The sequence below is a fragment of the Haemaphysalis longicornis genome, unplaced genomic scaffold (assembly GCF_048455015.1).
Source record: "Haemaphysalis longicornis isolate Haplotype H1 unplaced genomic scaffold, Haemaphysalis longicornis Haplotype H1 scaffold_9, whole genome shotgun sequence".
Lineage (NCBI taxonomy): Eukaryota > Metazoa > Arthropoda > Arachnida > Ixodida > Ixodidae > Haemaphysalis > Haemaphysalis longicornis.
The window spans coordinates 149,716,739-149,731,249 of NW_027526460.1; the positions used below are offsets into that span (position 1 = coordinate 149,716,739).

General features: G+C 49.2%; 1 protein-coding gene across 1 annotated transcript in view; it reads right to left on the reverse strand.

Annotated features, from left to right (window-relative positions):
- Window positions 1-13,254: 13,254 nt before the first annotated feature.
- The window catches only part of LOC144151985 (luciferin 4-monooxygenase-like), a 146,706-nt gene continuing 145,449 nt past the window's right edge, over window positions 13,255-14,511 (reverse strand). Inside the window, exon 10 of the mRNA XM_077683169.1 lies at window positions 13,255-13,466. Coding sequence (XP_077539295.1) covers window positions 13,339-13,466 — 128 coding nt within the window. The 3' untranslated portion in view covers window positions 13,255-13,338. The remainder of the gene's footprint in view (window positions 13,467-14,511) is intronic.

Sequence of the window (14,511 nt, forward strand, 5' to 3'; positions counted from 1 at the left end):
GGAATGTGCCCCGAAAGCCATATCTTGTTGAAAAGGTGAAGAAGTGTTACAAGAGTGTCTGTGTGTAAGTTCTGTATCATTGTATATGTAATGTTGTCTGGGCCTGGAGCTGAGGGTTTACACGTGCTCAGAGCACACCTCAGCTCATGAAGCGTGAACTCGGAGTTATAAGAGGTGGCTGACCTGTCATTGTCATGTAAAGGTTTCTTTTCGGCCACGAGTTTGTGTTTCATGAAAGTGTTTGTGTAGTGTGCTGAACTGGACACGTGTTGGAAGTGTTGTGCGAGTGTGTCAGCCTGGTCTACGAGTGTGTCCCCTGTTGTGCTGACCAGAGGCAGGCTGTGTGTTTGATGTCCCTTGAGTTTACGTATTCTCGTCCATACTTTCCGTGTGTCTGTGTAGGAGTTAATTGATGTTATGAATGTACGCCAACTATCGCGTTTTGCCTCACGGCGCACACGTTTTCCGAACGCCTTGGCCCGTTTGAACAAGAGGAGGTTACTCGACGTGGGGTACCGACGAAGGATACCCCACGCCTTGTTCTGGGCCTCTCGCGCCCGCCTACAGTCCTCATTCCACCACGGCCTCCGCTGGTTGCGCGGGGCACCAGAGGTGTGGGGAATGGACCTTTCGGCGGCGTCGAGGATGTGCGCCGTGAGCAGTTGGGTAGCTTCTTCAACGTGTAGGTGTCCTATGGATGTGTGGTGTAGTTTGGATGTCTCTGTAAATGTGTTCCAGTTAGCTCTTGCTTCATTAAACCTTTTATGGGAAGATGGACTGCTCGGGCCTGTACCTATATGCGTTAATGAAGTGGGGAAATGGTCACTACCATATGGGTCTGTGCCCACGCCCCATTCAACACATGGAAAGAGAATTGCAGAACCAATAGCCAAGTCAAGACATGAGTATGTGTTGTGTCCTATGTTATGGTATGTAGGCTGTTTATTGTTGAAAAGGCATGCTCCAGAAGATGTAAGGAATTTCTCTATCAGACGACCTCGGGCATCCGTTCTGGAAGAGCCCCAAAGAGAGTTGTGAGCATTAAGGTCGCCTGTAAGGATGTATGGTTCGGGCAGTTGGTCAACCAGCGCCTCGAAGTCAGAGCTCGAGAGTGAGACATCAGGAGGAATGTATATGGAGCATACCGTTATCAACCTATTAAATATTATTGTTCGAATTGCTACAGCCTCAAGGACAGTGTTCAAGGTGACAGGGTGGCATGCTAAGGATTTGCGGGCGATTATGGCCACACCGCCAGAAGAGTGTGTGCAGCCATCCCTGTCTTTCCTGTATACCAGGTAACTATTCAAGAAATTTGTGTGTTTGGAATTAAGATGTGTTTCCTGGACACACATTAAACTTGGCTGATTGGCATGCAGAATCTCATGCACGTCGTCAAGATTATTCAGAAGGCCTCTGCAGTTCCATTGAACAATGTTTTCTCTTCCCATTATGATGTGTTAGAGCTACTGGAGTGTGATTATTTATGTAGGGTCTTTCGGGGCTTGCACTCTTGGAAGGGGTTTTCTGACCTTCTCTACTGACCTGGACGTCGCAGCCCGTTCCTTCCGCTGCGATGAAAGCCGGAAGGGCTCGACGTCCATGTCGTCATCTGATGGCAAGGGGGTGGCCAGCGGACTGGGCCCCCTTGACGTGGTACCCTTTCGGGTGTTCTTTGCCTGCGCTGCCAGTGCCGAAGGCGTGGGGAGCACCACAGGTGGCACAGGCAGTGAGGTGGGGGAGGGGGTCGCTGCGACTGCCTCCGTCTCCATCTCCGTGCCCTTGCGTGTGCTTTGGGCCGGTGGAGAGGAGGAAACAGAGGGTGCAGCGGCATCCCCAACGGACGTGGATGCCACCACAGCCGCTGCTGACTTAGCAGGCGGTGCGGTGGCGGGTTGAGCCGCCAGAGGCAACCCAGGGGGGGGGCGGGGGCGGGACCAAGTCCGACTCGCGGTACTGGGTCCCCGCCGAAACCAGACGCCGCTCCGCCCCCCGGCGAGCTGCGTCGGCGTACCTCCCCAGGGGAAAAGAGGCGAACCTCTTTCGCGCCTCGGGGAAGGTGATGTTTTCTGTTACCTTTATGTTAATGATTTTTTTCTCTTGTTGAAACTTTTCACAGGCGCGAGAGTACGCTGCATGTGGACCCTGGCAATTCGGGCAGGTAAGGTTGGTTGCAGTGCAGTTGTCAGATAGATGATCATGCTGGCCACATTTGGCACATGTTGTTCTGCCACGACAGGAGTTGGTACCATGCCCGAACCTCTGGCACTTGAAACAGCGCCGCGGGTTCGGGATGTATGGCCGGACAGAACAACGGATGAAACCTGCATTGATATGCTCGGGCAGCGTGCAGCGGTCGAAAGTCAGAATCAGATGTTTGGTGGGTATTTCTTTGTTCTCTCTCCTGATGACGATGCGCCTTACTGCTGTCACGCCTTGTTCTTTTAGGCCTTCGAGCAGATCAGTCTCTGTCTCGGTTAGGAGATCTGCCTCAGAGATCACACCTTGACTACTGTTGAGGCTGCGGTGGGGTGTGACCCTGATCTCCAGATCTGCCATGCGGGTTTGTTTCAGGAGGATTGTGGATTGCTGCTTGGTTTTAACTTCAACTAGCACTTCACCAGTTCTGAGTTTTTTGGCGTCATATGTTTTGCCGATGATACCTTCAAGGTATTTAGAAACAAGAAATACCGATTGAGAAGAAACCGGCTTCGATTTGTCCACAGATTCCATGATCAAAAAACGAGGGTAGTTATCTTGCTTTGGGAGCGAGATAGAAGGCAAAGAAGGAAAAGATACTTCGGTGCGGCCCCTTTTAGGGGGCCGATCACGTCTGGGGGGGGGTTTTGATTTATCCATATAGCATAGGAGAAAGCAGGGAGACGGGGGTACTTTCTTCCTTGACCTTACCCTGGTAGTCAAAGAGGTCCCGGAGCTCCCTGCCTGGTGAACAGACAGGGAGCCCATCCGCCGGAGCTTGACCTGGGCTCCGACGGCCACCGTTCGTGGTTTCTAACCCTCCACCTATAAACACATCGCCACGGTTGGATCCAGCTTATGTTTGGGGGCTCGGGGTCCGCGGTATCGCCAGTACCGTCACCAAGATTGCTCAAGGTGCCCCGTGCGGGGAGGAAAATGTTCTGTTCGATTCTTTAAGGGCGCCGTGAGAATCCGTAATGATGTGAAATTTTGGGTTGAGAGAGAGTCACAATGGTCGCTGATCGAGTGTACAGCGCCCAGGACACCTGTGAGTTCGGCTTTCTTAGTGTTGTAGCCGGCGAGCAAGGCGACGCTGGACTCAGTTGGTGGCGAAGGTTTAATGCGATAACCAAGGGGCTCGCATGCCAATTTAAGTACAGAGCTCATGACGTAGCCTGTGACGTCAGTACGGCGCGTCATACGTTGGCTACTACATCCCTTTCCCCTATATTTAGCAGCATTGCCAAAACGTCCGGGAGGCTTCCGAATTCTTGTGCTTCATCGTAATTCAGGTGGCTTCACGGTTTCTTGAGAGCTGGCGTCAGGCGCCTGCTGTGATGGCAGTTCCGTCCCGCTGGCTCGGTGAGCTGGCGGAAGCCGTTTGCTCTGGTGCAGGCCCGTCCGGCGGCGATGCGGTGTCGCTGTCACGTTGTGACGGAGTGGCGACCGGCTGCGCCATGCGGGGTTGCTCAGGAATCCACATGCTTCTGGGAAGAGGAGCAAGGCATGTATTAGGAACAATATCGTCCGCATGCAGAACGCGATCGTGGTCTTCGATTCGGACTATGTATGTTCCTTTGCTAACTCGTCGCACAACTGTTCCTTTCAGCCAACGTGGATCGCTCGGTCGGTTTCCTCACACGCGAACGTTTTCGCCAACCTCGGACTCCCTCCATGAAGTCTGGGTTTCCTGGTTCTGTCTTCGAGCTATATTTGCTTCGGCACGTTTCGCTAGCTCCGGATGCAAGATGCTCAGCCTCGTGCGTGGCCTCCATGAGAGAAACAGTTCGGCTGGCGTCTTACCGGTCGTCCAACACGGTGTGTTTCGGTATGTGAACAGGAACTGGTCTACCCGATGTTGCATCGTCCGAGTCACTCCCGTGTTCTGCTCGTCCCGTAGCTGTCTGATGAAGCTCCGCTTGACGGTCTGGACAAGACTCTCCGCAGTGCCATTTGAAGCTGGGTGGTAAGGGGGTGTCCTGGTGTGCCGCACTGCATTTGATTTGAGAAAATTTGTGAATTCAGCAGACACAAATTGGGGACCATTGTCAGTCACAATTCTCTGTGGAAGCCGAAAAGCAGCAAAAACAGTGCGTAGTTTTTCAACTGTCGCCTGTGCTGTAGTGGACTTCATGTGCAGAACATCCACCCACTTGGAGTGCGCATCGACAAGCACTAAAACCAGTCGTTCTTGTGGTAGGCAAAATCCAGGTGAACTCTCTGCCACCTGCGGGTTGGCCATCCCCACGATAACATGGGCACGTGTGGCGCAGAGTTCTGGGTTAGTTGGCAAGTCGAAGAACCTTTTACCGTTTCTTCAATGCGGTCACAGAACTTTGGCCACCACACATGGCTTCTTGATGGCATTTTCATGCGAGTGATACCTCGATGCCCTTCATGCAAAAGCGACAAGACTTCGGATTGTAAAGCTTCAGGTATAACAACCCGAGTTCCCAGTGTTATGCAACCACTGTCCACAGACAGTTCGTCTTTCCGCGAGAAGAATGGGGCTGCGTTGTCTTCTGACACGTACGATGGCCATTCATTCAAAATATACATTACCACTTTCGACAAAACTGCGTCTTTTTGGGTTTCGCCACTTATCTTTTCCGCAGATAGTGGTACGGCTTCTACTGCTGAAAAGGAGTGAATGTAGTCGCTTTTATCGGCGTCGTTCGGAAGCGGTAATCGCGATAACGCGTCGGCGTTTGCTACTTGGGCTCCCTTTCTGTACACCCATTTGTAGCGATATGCAGCTAGTACTAGCATCCAGAGCTGCATGCGTACTGCTGCCATTTGCTGAATTGGCTTTGTTTGCCCAAGCAGTCCCTCCAGGGGAAGGTGATCGGAATAAATGGTGAACTCACGGCCATAAAGATACCTGTGAAACCGTTTGATTCCGAAAACCACAGCCAAAGCTTCCTTTTCTATGTGTGCGTAGCCACTTTCGGCCTTGCTCAGAGTGCGTGAAGCGTTAACTATCGGTCTTTCCTGTCCGTTCATCTGAAACAACACTGCACCAACCCCGTAAGGAGAGGTGTCGCAGACTAATCCAAGAGGCTTCTTTCGATCATAGAATGCTAGTACGCTGTCTTGCATAAGGAGGCTCTTACTCTCCGCGAAGGTTTTTCGTTTGTTGCGGACCAGACCCACTTCTTTTCCTTATGCAGCAGTTCATACAAAGGGTTTAGCCTCGAAGACATGTTTGGCATGAACTTGGAATAAAAAGTTATCATTCCCAGGTAAGCTTAAAGCTCACTGATGTTCTTAGGTGTGGGTTCTTTCCTTATGGCTTCGAGCTTCTCGACGCACGGGTGCACACCATTTTCGTCAATGATATGACCAAGATATTTGACAGAATTAAAGAAAAATTTGCATTTTTCCTTTCTCACTTTGACGCCGTGTTTCATGAAAACCTGCAGGACTGCTTCCACTCGGGCCAGGCATTCGGTATGCGATGCTCCCGCGATGAGGACGTCGTCGAGGTAGCATACCACTCCCGGTAGTCCCTTCAGAAGCTCGTCCATGATTGCCTGGAAAACTGCAGGTGCGCTTGAGATTCCTTACGGCGTCCGAACATACTCGAACAACCCCATTTGAGAGTTTATAGTCAGCAAAGATCGCGAGTGAGGGTGTACCTCGATTTGCTGATATGCCGTCGAAAGATCCAGAATGGTGAAAACCTTGCCCCCAGCCAGTGTCGTGAACAAATCTTCCACCGCGGGCAGTGGGTAATGGTCTGTCTTCACGCATGGATTCACCGTCAATTTATATTCTCCACACAATCGCACTGTTCCCTCTGGCTTGTGAACAGCTACCAGCGAAGTGGCCCAGTCGCTGCGGGTTACGGGCACCAGTACGCCATCCCTTTGCAGGTTTCCCAGCTCATGCTCGACAGGTTCAGGAATGGCATACGGCACAGACCGCGCCTTGCAAAATACTGGCATGCTTCCTTCCTTAACAACCAGCTTTGTTTGTTAACCCTTTATCAACCCTAGACCAGGTGAAAAAACGCTGGCATACCTTCCCAGGATGCTGTCGACAAACGGTTGTGCATGCACCTCGTGAATGCTGTTTAGGTCCATTCCGAGGTTCGCAGTCCAGTCGCGGCCTAGGAGTGCTGGCTTGTCTCTTCGTACCACGATGATTGGCAGAACTTTCCGCTGTCCCTTGTAGTCGACCAACACTTCCGCTTGGCCTTTGACTTTTAGCGTTGCTCCGCCGTAAGTCTTGAGTTACATATCGCACTTCGCAATCTGCGGCGGCTGCTTTAGCTGCCGGTAAACGTAATCCGGAACGAGTGATACGGCTGCCCCCGTATCTCTTGCATCTTCACAAGCTTGCCTGCTATCTGCACTTCAAATTCATACGGTTGCTTTTCTGTGCCAACCAGATACACACCGTGCAGCAGCAGCTCCGTGCCTGCGCTCGCTCCGTCGCTCACGTTATGGACGGTGCCAGGCGCCGGTTGCTTGCATCTTCACATGCGCGCCAAATGTCCCATGCTCTTGCAAAGATGCCATTAGAATTTACAATAACGGCAGCAACGGGCGTCATGCTCTTCACCGCATCGATACCAGCTTTGCTTTGAACTGTTTCTCGGCTCGCTGGCAAACTCCGCTTTCTTTCCCACCTTCTTTAAAGCGTGGACGTCGCTATCCGTACTCACAGTTGGCCGGAATCCCCTCGACTTCCGCTCCGCCAGTTCAACGCTCTTAGCAAAAAAGGTCGACGACAGCAGGGCCTGTCGTAGAGATGCGGCACCGAGGAAGTACTCCAGGAAAGATCTTCCCGTAGCGCAACGCTTAAAGGGATACTGAAGCACTTTTTACAAAGTGTACATAAATTTCAAATCGCGCGCCATCAGCCGCAAAGGGTTCGCACAACATCCGACAGATGGCGACGAGTGTACTGGCCAGTAGGAAGCCGCAGTGAAACATGCCCCTCGCGAGGGGCACGATCAAATGCAGTGCATTTCCGGGGGCGCACGTCGTTAAGTAGTTTGCGTTACGTTAATGTTGCTGTACTTGTGGCAACTGCTGACGAGAGAGCGCTCGTCAGCAGTAATTTGAATGAGTCAACGATATAAGGCGCGTATATAGCGTCCGGTTCTGTGTCGGCTTTGTGGCGTAGTGGTTACAGCACAATGTACATAGCGTTCCGCCCGCAGGGTCGAGGGATCGAAACCTGGCGTGGGATAGTATTTTCTTTATATATAGTAGGGACAACGACGGTGCGGACTACAGACGCCAACGCGGGTGACATCGTGAGTTACTGAAATGCTCTGCATTTAAAACGCAGGCCGACTCGAACGTCAACTCCTTCCGCTTCCGTAAACCCGTCTGAATGGTGGAAGTCCGTAACCCAGCGGCGAACCGGTCCCGTAAAGCGTCGTCGAGAAACGTACCGTAGTTGCACTTTGCTGCCATGTGTTTCAGCGTGTCTGCAAATGCCGCGACGGACTCCCCTTCTCCTTGGTACCTCCTGTTGAATTTAAAGCGCTCCGCAATGTCTTGACTTGAAGGCTCGTAGTGGTCACTCAGCACTTTCACCAAGTCCTCGAACGTCTTCTCTTCAGGCTTTGTCGGTAGAAGAAGGTCCTTGAGCGTCTTGTACGCTTTCTTTCCTATGGCCGAGATGAAGACTGACTTCTTAAGTTCTTCGTCTTGTACGCCGGCTACTTTGCAATAGTGCCCAAACCGTTCTATGTACGAAACAAAATCTTCGTCTCCTTCTTTTATGAAGGCGTCAAATTCCCACATCTTCGCCATACTTTGCCTTTCGCCTTCCAGCTGTCGTTGCTCACGGGTTCTGCCCCCGTCGTTCTGTGTAGCCTGTTCCATATCTCGTCGCCATCTGTTGTAGCCGGCGAGCAAGGCGACGCTGAACTCAGTTGGTGGCGAACGTTTAATGCGATAAGCAAGCGGCTCTCATGCCAATATAAGTACAGAGCCCATGCAGCCTGTGACGTGAATACGGTGCGTCATACGTTGGCTACTACACTTAGCTAGGTCATATGTATTGGAGGTCTTTTCGAAACCCTTTAGACGGCAGCGTCCGAAGATATCCATGCGCTTACAGCCTCATTGCCGCGGATAGCGGCATCCGTAAAAATGTCAGCTTCGTTTTCCATCTTGTCGTTCTGGATGGTATGAACGTATAAATGGCGCGCTATCGCCTACCGCAGAGGTATAGGGCGCCGCCGAAGGATGCAAATTGCAGAGTGCTCCCAGGGTGGGAGGGACGTAGGTAGCTAGTAATTCCATGAGCCTATGTACTCTTATGAACATATAGCCTTGCCTTGTTGCGACTGCCCAAGATGTTTCTGAAGACGTAGCTTGGTCTCTTCGATCCTTCCATACACCAGCCGACCACTTTCTATTTGGATCGCGCTGTTCCACAAGGTTCCATCTAAGCTTCAATTTTGTTTATCCTAGCCATAAATCGGGTGGCACGAACACTCGAACGAGACACCGCTGCTCGGTTTGTCTTTTGCGCGGATGACATAATAGTCTGGACAGAGGCTAAAGGTTATCCCGCTAAAGTTGCCATGCAAACGGAACTCCAGGCTGCCGAATTCAGCCTTGAACTTTCCCTTTCCCCTTTGCAATTACGAGTATTAACCACTAGAACGGAGCAACTCGGCGTTGACGGCAAGAATGGCACAAATTCAGAGCAGCTCATTTCCATCCAGATGGGAGGTACGCAGCTGGATTCTCGTAACGCCACCATTTGTCTTCTCGGCCTGCGAATTAGCAGTTGCAATAGTCCCCGTAGATGGATCCTTAACCTGAGCACATCTGGGCGCAACACCACGCATGTCATCTTCCGCCTATCCAATAAGTTCGGTGGTGCGCGTCAGCAGGCATGTGCAAAGCTTGGCCGTGCAATTACATAGATGCGCCTCACTTGCGCCTTTCCGGTATATTATGTTCACCCAGCATACGTAAAGGATCTCCATATATTAAATGGACACCTTTCCGTTCAATTAGTGGTCTTCCTCAATTCACTTGGCGAAGACATTCTTCACCAGCCATTCGTAGTCTCGACAACTAAGGTGGGGTCAAAAACCTGTGAGAGCGGGGTGAAACCATCGTGAGCACTCAAGGTGGTGCATTTGTCTATTGTTTATCACTCTCTCAATCAGCTTACATAGAACCGGAGTTAATGCTACGGGGCGCACGTTCTAGGGGTATTTGGGTTCTTACCAGGATTAGGTATTTGGTTAAGGGACCGTTAAGCTAAGGGACCGTGAATGACCATCTTAATGATGGTAATTTTAAGATGGTCATGCACGGTTCATTAGGTCCAATGATCGTTCACAAGTTTAGGTATAACGAAGAAAGCACTCGTGGCGTAGCAGGTGCAATTTCCACCCCCGAAACATAGCGACTTGCCTTCGAACCCTGGAACATCCCATTGGTATGAACAGTCGTTTTTGAGGTTTGCAGGCATCGGCGAACGGGCGGCCGTAACATACACAGACACGATGAGCTCTACATGAGGATGCCCTTCCGAGATCGCATCTGCGGCGGTATACACAAACCAATAAAACGAAAAGCTCTAATATATTCGATTGACGGCGGCCCTGTAGAACAAAAAAGAAACTTAAACAGAAATGTTGAGGCTGTCAAATGTTAGGATGAGTACAAAAGCAAAGCAGATGACCTGATGCTCCCAAGCACAAGAATTTTATGTTGTAATTTATGATGTCTGGTGACGCGAAATCGCATTTTTCTTTCCTATATATCTGCGTTACGACTCAAATAATACACGTAGAGACAATGCATGGATGATTTGTAATCCTAAATCCAATCTTCACGAGAATATAAGCATTAGTACCAGAATAGCAAGGTTGTTTTTAGTTTAAACAATGAAGTAATCCTAATGGTTTGAGAAATGCCACAACCCAAAATATTTAGATGATGTGAGCGTTAAATATAGCCAACTGCTTCGTCTACGAAAAAAATATGTTTACGCTTACGTTTGTCAGCGCAAGAGATTGGTGTGTAGAAGATATGCATCTCGAATTTTAACCATTTTAAAGCATAATGGAGGTTGCACCAGCTGCCTGTACCGACATATAAAGTCTGCGTCCCTCTGATTCAGTAATAGAGGTACTTCGGTCCGAATTCCTCGATTTTCTTACGTATCTTGGAAATTTTGTCATGCCTTGCGTCGTGAGTACTTTGTTGAGTCGTCCCGATGCTTCTTGCTTCATCTTCTTGATATTGTTCTCCGTGTCGGTTAAAATTTTCAAAATCAATTTATTAATTGATAATACGGCAGCATTTTATGTCGTCATACAAAAAATTGGTTTCTGCATCAGAAGCGCTCCTTGTAAATAATTGACATGAGTGTACAAAATAACTCATTACTTAGCTACGACCTCGATTCGTTCGGCTAGAGCTTTCATGACTACGTTTCTTCAGGTCAGTTGTTTGACACACACCCAGGCCGAATCAGCCATATATGAGCTCAAAATAAACATTTTTTCATTTACCCAAACGCCAGACAATATTCATAATGCCTAGCTTCGGCAAATACGAGAGTGCCGTGTCAGCTTATTGTTATGTGTTAGTTATGCGAGAAGTGTAGGCCTCCCGCACACGTCTGTCCAATTAATTCGTTTGCAAACACGCCATTGCTCGTTTCGTTGCTTCGGGTAAAATTGATTATACCTGACCTTGATATCAGAATATTCTCCCGTTATTTTGCATTCATAGCACATTTTTGTCATTATATGTCTCATAGTAAGTATAAACAAGTCCCTTGTAATAGCTATAGTAACTCAATTTTTTCTTCATGATAAACAGACAGCTAGAGCCAGGAATTATCAATTTGTATGTGCACTCCGCATAATTTTGTCGGGAGTCGTGGAAAACAAAAGGAGCGAACGGCCAATGTGAGCCATCTGAGTGGCCCCCACACTTTTTGATGGCTTCATAGGTGGCGTTCGATAAGTTTGGATACTGTGTTGTGAAAACCAAGCTGCATGAGATGGGCCATAAAAATCTTGATGGGTACTCCCCAGTACTTGTTCGACGCTTTGCGTGTTATACTATAAGCGGTGTTCGCGTTTGTTTTGGTGTGGTAAATTTCGCATTTGACATACCTGAAACCCACAATCAGGAGAACTTGCAAAAGCAGCAGCAGTTCTTAACGAAAAATGTGTGCTCCTGGCCCTGCTGAAACGGTTCCACTACACACGTCAGCCTTCCACGGCCTTCCTCTGCCCCCTACCCCCTAACTCTCATGGCACCCAGCTTTCAAACAGTAATGAATCCCACGGCCGCTGCCATGTTCTGTGTGAGTTAAAAGTGCTGCCCACACGTGAATTAAAAGACAGGCAAGAAAATTTCGCTTGACTCTTTGCTCGGCAAATCTTCAAGAAACTTTATATTTGATCCAGCTATGTGAGACTCGCACGGTCTGCGTGTTCTCTTTTAAATTCTGCATAATGAAAAAAAAAAAGAAAGCGGCCTATGACTGTATCTGGCCTGAGCTACGCACTGCAGTTTTCTGCTTGGCAAGACCCCCTTAGGAGATACGTCGCTCTGAATGAACGAACCCGCCCAGATTCTTCCTGTTTCCGCGAGGCCCACCAAAACACGGGCTGTCCGGCACAGATTACAAATAAATGTTGAACATGCTCGCACCTTTTCTTATAATAAACGCTGGGCGAATCTTCTATTCAGCTCGCTGTGCTCCGTGAAGGGAGACACGAAGCCTCTTTTGTGCCACTACCCGAAGCATACTAAACAAAAAAAGAGAACAAAGAGCCCTAATGCAGGTGCCTTAAGAGATTGAATATGGCTGCGCACGTTCTTGCTCTGTCACGTAGGCATGCTGACGCTGCGCTGAGATCAAAGGGTCTCATGACATGTTTAACTGTATCAAAACAGTCCGAGGTCCTCTAGTTTTGTTTTTATTACATTTCTTTTATTTTCAACGTGGCTCGTTCACTGTATGTTTTCTCCCTCTGTTTTGCTGCTTTTGCATCTTTTCTCGTGTTTTTTTTCGACCCCCTAAATTCACCCCATCAGAGAGTTAGAGGTTTATCCTTTACTGGGTCTTAGAAAAGCGACATCCGAGTCCGCCCTTTCCTGAAGCACATGAACTCTGACCTCAACCACTGCTGTCGACAAGCAAGGAAACAGGCGCACGGGCCCATTTTTTAAAAGCGTACAGTCGTGTCCTACAGACACCAGTACGCACTGTAGCGTTGACCATGATGCAGCTGCAGTAGGCGTAAAAACCACCCTCGTCGCTTCTTTCGCTGTCCAAACCTCCTCAACATGGGTTGCTGCAGAGTTACGTAACATTTTAGCCTCAAATAAACAAATCACCCAATCATTATCAAAGATTCTAAAGCTGGCTGCAGAGGGAGGCCGAGCCCTTTTACTTTGGCGCAATTCTGCCGATATGAACCTGTCCGAGAAGTCAAGCGCATCTGGACTTCCGCCAGGTTTCAGCGACAAGCATACACCTTGCTCATCCGCAAGTCGGCACCGTCTCCTTCGAGGCTCCGGAGGAGACCCTTCAGTTGTATCTACTTCCTATTGCTGGAAGTACATCCTACGAACCCGATAGGCGCCGCAGGTGCAGAATTGTAATAATAAACAACATATTAATTTTAACAGTATATTGTAATTGTCATTGTAACGTAATTGTAATAATAAACAGTAATAATAATAAACAACCTTGAACATTTTTTACCCCGCTGGTAAGCACGGCCTAGCTTTAATTGACAAATCGCGCGATTCCTGCCGTAGGACAGAGACCAGTTGATGCACGCCAGGGCCACAGTACGGAAAACGATGAAGTAGTTGTGACTAATTTACTTTTTGGGGAGGCTTCGGCACGAGGGTTCCAGGCTCTCCACAATTCCTTTTCGGAAAGCGTCCATAGGCAGGCGAGGAGATTTCAGGATCGCGTAAACAGCATAGATTAACCATGTCGTGACCTCTCACGCATGAAATATGAGCAGTGTGAAGCTGCCTCGTACGCTAAATACCGCTTCTGTGAAAGCAAAACAAACAGGTAGGTACCGTATCAAGAGAGCCACCGCTGTCACTGTGGCGTGAAATAATTTTATTTTCTCTATTACGCCTTCACATATTGCGACGCGCAACCACCTCAGTACACGTTGGAATCTTTGTATAGGCTGGCCAGTTGACGTTTCAGGACCTTCCCGTGGGCGTTTCTAGGCAAGCGATCGATGAATACCACTCCACCGTAGAGATGCTTGTAAGCCTCGGTTTTTGCTGCAACCAAAAAAGTTTAAAGCAAGATCAGGCTTTACAGGGGAAAATGTTCCTTGGGCCATTTTGTTTATAACAGGTCAATAAGCAACAATAATGTTTGTGGTATGTTCACAACGGTTACAAAAACTACCGCACTTAACTTTTGTTCGGCAGCGGTGCGCTTTGGACGCGACACTGACTCCTGCGCTCTTTGCAGTTCCTGTAACACGTGGCCTCTTTCCGCAAGAAACGCTGCCCTTCCACCGGCTGCTGGCAAGACCGCGCTAACGCCCGTTTCAACATCGCCTTATCAACGGACTCGGAAAGCACCGGAAGCCCCGGCACGCCACAAGCAGGACTGCGCAGGACAGGGCACAGGCGCCACTGGACGACGGGATTCCACCATAAAAGGAGGACGTACAGCCGGTAAAAGGCTTGTCTATAACACAGCGTTCGTACTCTCAGCCCTATCCTGCCCCGCCGGAGCGGGATTTGAATAAAACTACTGCGGAATTCTGAAGTCTTAGCCCTTCGCTTTTGCCTCCGACATGTTTGGAACGAGTATGTTTCGGCAGTTTTCGGATGTAGCTGGTTGAAGTTGAAATCGCTGTTATAGACAAGCGTTTTACCGGCTGTACAAGGGCCCAGCCCTTTGTTCGGCAGCGGTGCGCTTTGGACGCGGCACTGATTACTGCGCTTTTGCAGGTGAGAGTTCTCATTGTGTAGTGACGGTGCCAATTTTGAGCGCATTGCTGCCGAACCCAGCATTGATCTTGATGTATTGATGAGGTAATGTATTGAATGGTTGATAAGCTTGTGCTTGCATATTCGGAACTGCGGTATTTTTGTCGTGATGACCAAAGAAGTGAATTAAATGCAAAAGGCCCTTGAAGACTTCAAACGAGAGTTAAGGGCTGACCTTTGAACCCTAAAGGACAGTGTAAAACATTGTAGTGACAGCTGTAAGGGTATAAACGACATTAGGACTGAATTGAAGGTGATTCGAAAAGAACTGCTAGCGCTCTCGCGGCAAAATGAAGAACTTCGCGCAGAAAACGGCAGGCTT